Source organism: Anthonomus grandis, chromosome 13 (genome assembly GCF_022605725.1).
Source record: "Anthonomus grandis grandis chromosome 13, icAntGran1.3, whole genome shotgun sequence".
NCBI lineage: Eukaryota > Metazoa > Arthropoda > Insecta > Coleoptera > Curculionidae > Anthonomus > Anthonomus grandis.
The window spans coordinates 10,000,001-10,012,046 of record NC_065558.1 but is presented as its reverse complement, the minus strand read 5'-3'; the positions used below and the strand labels follow the sequence as shown (position 1 = coordinate 10,012,046).

General features: G+C 31.5%; 1 protein-coding gene across 1 annotated transcript in view; it reads right to left on the bottom strand.

Moving 5' to 3' along the window:
* Nucleotides 1-12,046, bottom strand: part of LOC126744058 (zinc finger protein 75A-like) — a 42,566-nt gene that overhangs the window by 27,985 nt on the left and 2,535 nt on the right. The window contains exons 2-4 of the mRNA XM_050451388.1: nt 7,104-7,318; nt 6,431-6,616; nt 3,718-3,968 (exon numbers count right to left, since the gene is read on the bottom strand). Of these exons, the coding sequence (XP_050307345.1) occupies nt 3,718-3,968; nt 6,431-6,616; nt 7,104-7,314 (648 nt within the window). The 5' untranslated portion in view covers nt 7,315-7,318. The remainder of the gene's footprint in view (nt 1-3,717; nt 3,969-6,430; nt 6,617-7,103; nt 7,319-12,046) is intronic.

The following is a 12,046-nucleotide window of genomic DNA, read 5'->3' as shown; positions in this document are numbered from 1 at the left end:
ATTTAACATCTTATGAAAACTTCTACGGAAAAATACATTAATATAAATATTTTGAATAATTGCGATACATCGTTGGTTTTGGAATATAAGAGGCTCTTGAAATAACAAATCCCTATTTAAAAAAACAAAGTTAATGACAACTCAAATACAAGACGTTATTTTGATACACCATTTAATAAAATAAAGAAAAAAGCATTAAGAATGTGAAATTTATTCTTGTATATATATTTAAACAAAATCGAAAAAAATTAAATCGTGAATATTTGGTTTTTGCCAAAAATCTAAGTAGTATTTGAATTTTTTTTAAACATTTGTTTTTTTTAAATTTCAAAACGCAGTTTTGTCTCTGTTTAACCGACCTTCTACCTCTTGTAGTTTTCGTGATCCCAATAATGAGGCTCAAATTTGGGATATTTTGTACATTCCATTCAATACGAAACAATTTAAAATAAATACATTTAAAGATATTTTAATTTATCAGTATTATTACTTTTTTTATTTAAATTTTTAATAATAATTAGTTTTTATGGTTTTAACAAGCAGTTATTTCACATTTTTAATCCCGAATTGTAAATATTTAAAGCTTTTTTTTAAATATCCCATCTAAAGTCCAGAATTACTCTAAGTGGTCATTAAGATTATTGGGACATTTTTAGTTACTAAATATAATGGAAAATAATTTACAAGAAATCATGGATCATTCATAGAAATCAAGATTCTTCAAAATATGCTAAAATACAATACTTGAATTTCATCCCTTTTCTTTTTCATCGAAAATGAAAAAGATAAGCAGGTACAAACTAGAAATACCTAACTTAGTTAAATCCAAATTTTACCATTAACTTATGAACTTACGTACGTCAGTACAGACTATTATTACTACCGTTAAAATTTTGACTTTGGACACCGCGTGATAATTCTAGGTAATCCAAATAATAATTTTTACCTTGCAAAAGAAATCAAATCTCTTATTAAAGGCTACAAAGTGTAATGTATGCATAACCTTTTAAAATACTAATATCGTTTACCCGTTTATTTTATATAACCTAATTGAATAATTATGTGTCTCCACCACTGTCAGAAAGTTCACAAAACACAAAGAAAACGACGATTTAATGTAGTAGAATGCCAGCCAGTAGAGTTTGGTTTCGTCCTTAATTATTTATAACCTAATAGCCAACTAAGGACGGATAATAAAGACCTTAGATTATAATCTTGTATGACTTCGGCAAATCTAAGGTATCGATCTGTATTGCTGCGCCACTTCAACTGGAATTTCTACCTTTAATGGAATTGAATGGATTTGTGTTAATACCTCCTACGAAGTTGTTATAGGATTACAGGATAAATATTTAATCTCAGCCTTTGCTGTGTATACTTTAGCCTTAATGATTTTTAAACATCGAGGAGGATTTTATTTTAATCGATATTCGATTGTGGTTTATTATATTATAAATAAGACATAACAAAAAAACACTTTGACTCCTTGTATTGTATAAAATAGAATAGGTACAAGCACCATAGGATTTTAGGATTGAGATTTTTATTTAAGCTATAATAATAAATCCCGTTCTCACAACACTATTTTATGAACAACAGATTTAACAGCTTTAAATTACAAAAGGCTGGTGCAACAATCTCGTCACAAAAAAGAAAATATACTTGCTTAGAATTATATTTTCTTCATTTAAATATATTACTTTACTATTCTTTTGAAATACTGTTGACCTCTTTTATTCTTGATTTTCACACCAGATATTCATCTTTGCACACTATTTTAGGTTTGGTTATCACAGATTTGAATTTAATTTGTTGTGGTCTCCATTTTGATATTTTTAGTTCACCTGTCGTTTGATATTCTCTCCATATGACCTGCACATCTCCATTTTATTCTAGTTATGTGGTTAACTACATCTCTGACTTATAGTTTTTTATCTGATGGTATTATTGGGTCTTTTGTCTCTTTTAGTGATTTCAAGCATGTCTCCACAGCTCTTTAGTCTACTCTCAGCATTTTTTCTGACTTTTTTGTTAATATCACTTTTATATATATAGATGACTCTAAACAACCAACTTGATATTGAAACCATAAATAGCAATATAAGCCATTAAAAAAAAACGGAAAAACAACACTGCAAACAGAAAAACGCAAAACAACAGGAGCTCGTCCAAAATACAAGAAATTTGATATCCTTAAGAGGAGATATATTAAAACAAAATAACATTAACTCTGAAGACCTGAGACAGCTGAACGAGAAAGTATCTAAAGAAATCAAAAAGGATGTAAGAAAATTCTAAATACAGAAAGTAAAAGGCAAACTGTAGAAGAAAACAAAAATATGATGGTATTGCGAAGAAAACTATCGAATGAAAAAAAAGAGATTTTTAAACTCAAAGATAACCATAGTGTAGCAAAAACGGCATAGTGATAGAAGCTGTAAAAGTCGGAGGAGAAAAGCTACTAAAATGGATCAAAGATTTATTTAATCTATACTTAGAAAAGGGAATAATCCCGTTGCAGTAGAATAACATAATAATGATGCTTCTCGATATTAAAGGCGATATCACCGAGCTTGAGCACTGTTTTGCCATTTGTATAAGCTATATACCAAAATCCTTGCTAAACGTCTGAAAGGTAAATTAGACTTTTATCAAACCGAGAGAATAGGCCGACTGTAGGTCAGGTTACGGGACAAATTACCATTTTCAAGCAATTAAAGTCCTGATAGAAAAGTTGGTACAATAGAAGTTCGGCTTAGTATTTATCGATTTTCATAACGATCGAGCAGTGTACAATAGATTATAGATATACAAGGCTTATGGAATGCATATACAGTAATAGTGGACAGAGAAGCTTAGCAAGGGGACGTCATTTCGCCAAAATTAAACTTTTTATGTCTGTTCTCGAATACGCAATAAAAATAATAATTTTAATACTAATAAAAATAATAGCAAATTGCTTTATTTACTTATACAGAAAACAGTACAAAGCTTAAGAAGTCAAATGGTGTAGCGATATTCAACTGAAGCTGCTCAGAAAACCACTCCAATAAGAAATCAAAAAACAAAAGTTCGAGATTCAAACCCTGTGGTACGCCGGAATACGTTGAAAAGAGTTCAGATGATGCACCCCTGTATACCACGTACTATTTTTGATTGTTTTGATATGAAGTTAATAAATTAAGTAAGTTTTTCTCAAACTCCAAATCAGGAAAGCTTTCGTAAGCAGAAGAGCATCGTGGTTCTTCCGATCGAAGGCATCGATGACGATTGGCATCCCCAAGTCCATAATATTTTAATTTAGTTAATACGAGTTGATGTTCTATGCTATCCAATGCTTTACTAAAATCTTTAAGAAAGTACATAAGTTTGCATTCCAAGCTCTTAAAATGTCATGAGATATCTGAAGTAAGGCTGATGTAGTGCTGTGATTCTTAAAAAAACCCAGACTGACATACGAGTAAAATATTTTTCCTATCAAAACAGTGAGCGGTTCAGGTACAATCTTTTGATGAATTTTAGAGAGTACTGATTGAAAATCGTTTGGCTTAGAAGGATTAGACACTTGGGATCTGGACCACATCCTTATTTGGCATTAATTTTAGGTACACCCTATATATAAGTTTTTTTATAGACGCCCTAATATTTTAAATAAACCAATTTGTTTTCTTTTAATTTTTTAAAGTGATTCAAAGAAATGCTTAAATGAGTACTTACCGTGAATTGTTTTTCCCCGCTAGGCCCAATGGTATGGTGTTGGGCTTTCGCGTGGAAATCCTTCTCGTGGTCCCACTTCCACCGTCCAGCGGTGTCCAGCAGTTTCGCGGGATTAATTACGACGGTGGAGTCACTCGCCGCTTTCGACGTCACCACATTTTTCATTTCTTGTTCGCACAAACTCCCCGGCGACCATATACTGTGCGTCCTTGAACGCCCTTTTAAGGACAGATTCAGGGGGGCATCTTCTTCTGTAAATTTAAACGCGCCATGGTTTTAAATGGAAGTTTATTGGTTAGAGGTCTTTCGTTCATGTGACTAGTGACTACATAATTTAGTTTCTGTCATGAACTATCGAAAAGTCAAATGAAATAAAAACGGGTATTTAACGTAAGAAGTAATATACAAACAACTGCCTAGCATTTTCATTTTTTTAAATTACTTACTTGTCAAATTGAGTCTTGACTCTACTATAACGAAAACAAAGAAAAAATAAAACCGCAGACCATCGTTACACAAATATCTCCCTTTTAAAAAATTGTGCACCAATCAAAGCGTACCTTGCCCATGAAGTAATTAGATGCAGTGTTTACATTCAAAGAAAAAATGGTAGCCAGTAAGTGTAGAATAGGTCTTGATTAGTACGGCCAATTTAATTAATTAATATGCATACATTTTAACTATAGAATCTTGACATACTATTCTTTCTTCATAAATTAATAAGTTTTCTTTTCTCTCTCTTTATGTGTATATTGTTTTGGAAATAAAATTAATACAAGAGACTAAATTATAAAAGCGCATTAATATGACATGTCGGTGACATACGGTACATGTATCAGTTGCAGGATCAATAAATATCTAGGCATTATCATAAAAAGTGTTTATATATGGGGTTATTAGTATTACTGTTGTAAGTGATTAAATTTAAGTATTCAGAATTCTGTTTTATTTCCCCGGTAGGCTACTACGAAAAAATGCTACAGGACTCTCTGAATTAAGAGAAAAAACACTAAATTCGATATATGGTTTAATTTGAATAATTTAAACCTGTTCACGTTTTTTTTGGAGGGTTATAGCTCTGATAATGGCCTACGGCAAAAAGCGCTTGGCAGTTGATTAGTATATAATGTAATATTAATATTAATAATTTTGCAGTTTTTGGATATAAAAAATACAGTAGCTGTTAAATACAGATATACAGTATGTATCACTTTGGTTTAAGATGATGATGATGCCTTGAAAATGATTGTCTCGCAGAAATAGTTATCAGTGTCAAAGTCTATTGAATTTCGTTAAGTGCTTATCAGAAGAATAGTTCATTTAACAGAAACACACAAAATAATAATTCTACAGACGATTGGTTATAGAATGACACACGGACCCAAATGAAAGTTGCTCACTTATTCCATGAAAAATTTCTCAATTTTCCTCCTATATTCCAAGTATATTAGAAAATCAAGCTCGCGAGTTTGTACATAAGGCATATTAAAAAACCAGCTGAGAATGCAATAAGTGATGAAACCAAATACGAAATTATCCTTGAGTTTGAGAAAAATCCACATACTTCTTATCGAAAAGCAGCGCCAGTGTTCGATGCCATTTATCGATTATTTAAACATTGAAGGAAAATAAAATGCATTCATACAAATTAATACCACCTCTGGAACTCATAGAAAACGATTTTCATAGGAGAACGGATTTTTGTAAACAAATGATAGCAAAATTATATAACTACATGCTAACCGACAAAATTGCCACTATTGGTTTAAAGAAAATCCTCACCGGATGAGAGAACAACAACACACTGAAAAGGTCCATGTTTGGGCAGGAAATGTTGGAGATCGCATCATATGTCCCTTGTTCATCGATGGCAATTTGAACGGTCATAATTGTTTAACACTGCTTCAAAATAATGTTGTGCGAACTTCCACAGACTTATATCTTGATCCAGCAAATCCACAAGTTCCAGATATTATCATATGGTTTCAGCAAGATGGAGCACCATTCCATTACCAAATCAATGTCCAGCGGTACTTCAACTGAATATTTCCAAATCGGTGGATAGGGAGACGAGGACCGATGGAATGGCCAGCACGATACCCTGATCTGACATCATTAGACTTCTCTTTATAGGGATACGTCACAAATATTATCTCCAAGACTAAATTAACACTAACGGTTGCGATTATTTTGGTCATGCGTGAGATGTTGAGTAACGTTAGAAGAAATTTGTATTTAAGATTAGGATGTTGCCAAGACGTTCGTGGCGATCATATTGAACATCTTCAAGAGTGACATTAATGTTTTTGTTGTTGTTTAATTCAGACAGTATTACTTGTTGGTTTTTGAGTGTGTTGTAACGAATTTATGTAGCCAAATAATTTTCTTTGTTTTTATTGTTAATTTTTGCAATGTCCGAAATAGTTGAAAATTAGTGTATAACATTGTTCATGAAATATGTCTAGAATATCCTGAAGAATCCAAAAATTGGGTAATATGTAGTGTATCGCATTTAAAATAAAAAAGTTGATATTAACCAGTCACATAACACACCATGTATATTTTTTTAATAGGCAAGTAAAAATACCGATAGACGCGTTTTTTCGAAAATATCCCTATTTATTTATTATGGAATTTATTTTATTTGGCTGATACACACTGTATATCTGTGTCTAGCAAAATTTATTAAAAGAGGTATTCTTTCAGTTCTTACCTATTTTGGCTTTTTCTGGTGTACATCCCACGTCGACGGGCGTGGCCTGATCGGGACTAAGGGATTCGGGTCTTTGGGCGGGGCTGTATGGTAAAAATAGGCCGGGAAGAGGATGCCAGAGATATGGGGGATACGGGCTGGGGACTAGAGAGTTTAAGGAATTGGCGTACATTAATGCACCCACACCTAAAAAGGAAAATAAAAACGTTTATTTAAAGGTACGTGTTAAAAAGGTTTTTGTTAAAAAGTTTTTTTATCATATTTAATAAATTTGATCGTACACAATAAATAATCTACTATAATACAAAAATGAATAACTACAGAAAATTCAAAAAAGAAGAATTTTTATACTGTCCTATGGAAAATGTAACTTTTTACATTAAGATTTTTCTGTTGATTCATTGGAATTTTACAAAAAATGTTTTTTCCAAATTTCCAAAGTTTGGATATCTAAGTTAGCCCTGTAAAAAGTTAAAAAAACAACCCTCATTCTCCCACAATATTTCGGCTTTATAGACGAATAAACAATATGAATATGCGACACATGTTAACAATAATTAAACTAAAAATAGTATACGGATAATTTCAACGTTTGTATTATTCCTCCAATTTTCCAATTAGTGTTTTTTTTCATAACAATTTACTGGTATAAAGAAACTAAAATAAACCTTACTGCTTAGGTATCCTTTGGCCCTAAGATCCTTCGGATAGACTAGAGAAAATGCGCTGTGCCGCGAAACGGGCACATCGGTCGAGTGCGGCGACGCGGGACTCGCACTGCGACTCGACTCCGCTACGATCGGACTGCACGCGAGCGAGCGCGAGGGCGAGTCGTTTGAGTTTGCGCAGTCGAAGTGGTGAGGCAGCATCTCTATCCTCGGCATTACACTGAAAAGAAATTACGAGATTTAGCCTATAAAACGAAATTTTTAATTATTAAACAACAGTCATAAATATACATAGAGAGTACTTGACTTGAAAGTAACACCTACAGAGATTTTTTCTACATAGAGAGTAGTTTTTAGTTTTGAAGGATTTATTTGCAATGAGTGTAATAATACAAAAAAAAATGGTGATAAGGATTCAAGAAAGCTTTTAAGAACCTTTAAAGATGATCTCATGGCTTCCAGGCTCGTCTTGAAACTTGAGTTTCCAAGACCGTTTGTGTTAGTGTTAAAAGAAAATTGATTGATTTAACTGCGTATAAACCTAATTGTGTTGTAGTTTTTTAGGCTTCAAATTTCCTTGCTTTTTACTATTTTTTTTCAATTTATGAAAATAACTCTCCATCGTTTAAAAAATCATAAAAAAAAATTCAAATAAGATATTAAATATAATTTTTTTTGTTGCTTCGGTTACACCAGTTTTGTCGTGTATCTTTCTAATTTTCAATAATTTGTTTGAATTACTCTTACCTCTTATTTTAATATTTTTTTCATGAGTTCTTATTCAAGGCAAGTAGATACTAACAATGTTAATAGGATTTATTATATTTTCTGCCATATTTATCCCAATAAAAATTACATTTTCAGTATCTCTTATGAGAAGCTGAATACTTTTCTTCTTCCTCTCTTTGGCTCATGAACATTAAACCCAGTCAGCTCTATAGATTCCAATATAATTTTTTGGCTTTCCTACATTCGCATATTGAACTTTTTTTCATTTATTTTTTATACTGATACAATGAACAGTTCTATAAAAAAATCATTTTGTTGTTTGATAAAATATATAGCATTAAATGAGAGTATTGACAATGGTATTATTTCGTTTTTTTTTTATTGAAAAAATCAAACTTTCCGATTATAAATAAATTCAAAAAAAAATTAAGAACAATCGTTTTTCTTAATTTTCCAGTGAAGTGTTTCAAGTTTTCGCGATGTTTACTAATTGCCAAGTTTGAGGAAAAAGATTCAACACGAGATAAATCAAAATCTGGACAATCAAGATTACTAAGAATAAAAGTGAACGTGGAATGGATTAATCAGTCTGTTCGTAACGATCTTTACCTCTGAATGTGCATTGATTATTCCTACTTTTGCATTTTGGATAAAGACCTAAGACTGCACCTCTATAAACTTCAGTGGTGCAAGGATTCAATCCCCAGGATGTCACTCAGAGGCTAGAATTCGTAAACCAACCAATTGAATGCTTACAAAGATCTTGTTCTAAGATAAGGCTCCTTTGCGTCTTAATGGGCACGTAAATAAGCAGAACTGTCGCTATTGGAATGTAATCCCAAATGTAAGCATCAAAATCGAATGAAGGAGTAATTCGCCTGAAAGGCGATGAGATGAAAGGGGACGTGCTCTTACAGTGAATTCAGAGTAATGTTAGATGTGTTTTTCTTGTCTGAACCAAAGAATGTCTTTACCACCGTTGGTTAATACCGTAAAGGAATGGAAGCGCCAATATTTGGGATACGTAATGAGAAATGAAAACAGATTTCACCTATTGCAGACTATCTTGCATGGAAAAGTACTGAAAAAAATTGTGGATAGAAAACCGATCTCATGGTTAACAAACCTTAGAACGTGCTTTCATATGAGTGCAACTGAGTTGTTCTGAGCTGCAGTGAAGAAAGTTAAGATAGCATGTATGAGCCAACATCCGAACTAGATAGGAACTATAAGAACAAGAAATAGTATTTCTTGTTGCATGCTACATATGTAAATTAAAAATTTTCATTAGACCGATTTCCTGCTTTCCTTGTGGAAAAACGTTTTTGTATTGCATCTTTTTGAAATTTTATTTGCGGCAATTGTTATTAATTTTCAATGCGATACATTCCAATAAAAGCTGTTTTTTTAACTATCTTTTATTTTTCATGTTTTAACATGTTTTTAAGAGGCTGATTTCCCAAGATCAAAATCAAAAAATAAAATGACTTCTGTTCTCAATTACCTCCTTTGGCTAATCAGACTCAAATCTGGCTAATCACTTTAAGAAGCCTTTATATAAATTAAAATTCTAATTTTAACGTGAGACAGTTGGTTCTTTTATCAATTCGGCCAAACGACGATCACGTCCATTAACCAAAACAAAAGGGTCTGCACCCCTAGACTGGCAACATATGCGTGTTTCGTGTTTGGGTTTGCTTCGGCCATATAATCAAAACCTCTGATGTCCATTTGCCATATACGTGTACCATCAGAGCAATTAGATCGACGACTATGACAATCTCGGACGGATCGATGCATAGATGGATGTATGATGGGGGTGAATCGTCGCGTGCAACCCTCGAGCGTCGAGGGATGTTTTTATGTAAATAGAATTAAGCGTCCAGGTGAACGATGTATAGTGTTTTAGGATTAGATTTATTATTATTATGTGGGGATATATTACGAGGAACATATGGAGGAGGCATTCATTATTGCAAAAATTTGGTTAAACTCAGGGTCAAAAGTTAATGTTTCAGTTTTGAATTAATTGGTCATTACCTTGAATCGAATTTAGTATTTTAAGGATTGTTTGAACACATCTGCTGATATCAATTTGGTTTTGTAAAGTAACTATATATACAATAGTTTAGATGGGGATCCTAGGTTGACTTGATCTATACAGATTTCTCTAAAGCTATTGATTGGGTCAGTCATGAGATCTTCTAATAAAGACTTAAGGTATTCCAGATCTTTTTATTCAATAGATATCTAAGTTTGTTGGAAGAACTCAATCTTGCAAGGTCATTATCTGATAAAATATATGTTCTTTTTGCCTCTTCTTAATTGAATTGGTGAAAAATATACAAAAAATGCAGTATTCCAATGATTCCATGAAATAAAACCCTTTGGAAGTATTGAGTTTTTGAATGACGCAGATTTTCGACCGGAGGATCTTGAATCAGTTTTTAATTAGAATGTGATTTAAACAAGATGTAATTTCATATTAATAATGCAATAAAATTACTTTTTAAAGGCAAATATAATTTAATTACTCAATAAATGAACTTCCAGTCAGCTTTAAACCAGAAGTTTCAGACTGGGGAATCTGGATGGACTCGAAATTACCAATGGAGAGCCACATCAATCATGTAACAAATAGGGTAATGAAGGTGCTTGGTTTCATTCAAAGGTCTAGTATTTTTTATGTTTACTATTAGAATGCTTTATTGCTCCCTTGTTGATTATTACATTGATTATTATATTGAGCAGCTTTTTCCAGAATCAATTTTTGATTGCTGCATTTAAAAGTGATTATCACAGAGACGAATATAACCATCAGTGGGTGAGATATAGTCTAAGTTCGCCTACCCTAGAGTCAAGAAGAATTTTACTAAATGTATGCTTTCTACATAAAGTAATAAATGCTGTTATCATTATCTATTGCCTCACTTGTTATCACTTTTTAAACACTAGAATTCCTTCTCGAAATATCAGATAGTTCAAAACTTTTGTAATACTATTTCACTACATTAACTACGGCATAAACCAACTAAACTACTGGTTTGCAGCAATAGTGGCTTGCTAGGGTAAAAAAATCTATTTTACTTTTAATTTAGTACTAGCAAAAACTAAAACAACTTTTGAAAGCTATTTTTTCTTCAATAGTAGTATTGTTAGTAATTTGTGGCTGTGATATTGATGACATGACATGATTTAGTTTGCTTACTGTGATTTTGTTTTATATTGAGTAACTTTTAAAATATGGGTATCCACCCATTATTTATTATTTAGTTACCTTGATAAGTAACTAAATAATAAATAAACTGAACTAACTAAACGAATCCCAAAAAAATTTAAGGAAAACTAAAAAAAATATATTTTTTTTAAGAAACTAAACTTATAAAATTACTTAATATTTTTTTGTAATGTTTTTTGTAATGTATTTTTTTGTTGATTTTATATATTTAAAGAAATAGAAGTGAAATTATAAAGACATGCAAAATCCAAGTTAGGAATTATTATCTCATGTTAAGGCAAACAGAAATATTAGAAAAATGGCAGTTTTATTGAATTTTATGTAATTGAAATATCAAAATTTCAATGAGTAAAAATTCTGTTAAAAATCAGCAGAACATCCAAAGAAAAAGTTTAATGGTACAAAGTTCATTTTCCAGGAGAAAAAAGATCGAAAACACATGACACTAGACAAACCAATGGAAAAATATATTTTTAAATGTTATTTATACAGGGTGTTTCGAAGGTGAAGTCAAAGTATTGAAAGATCAGATTATTTAGAGTCTTTTAAACCACACATACCTTAATATAAGTCCTACGGTTGTCGTTTTTAAATGAAAATAAAAATATTTTCTGTGCGTATTTCCTAATATCACTAAAATAAAATATTATACCTAAATTCAAAAACCCCTTCAATTTATAGTTTTTATAGAGTTTTACCTAGTTGCCTAAAAAATTTAAAAAAAAAAACAGGAAATGTATATTAGTGCGATAAATCAAATTTTAATCAAAAAAAGTGAATAAAATTAAATGTACTATTGCTTTATTATAAAATGAGAACCATTATTTATAATACATTCTGAAGGTCTACATCTTATTTCGGTAGTAGTTGTATCTTATAACCTGTCTTGCTGCATTACTTCAAAAGCTTCTCGAATTTTTCCTATTAAATGGTCTTTTGATCCGATTTCTTCACTAAAAACTAACCTGTAGCCCGCCGTTA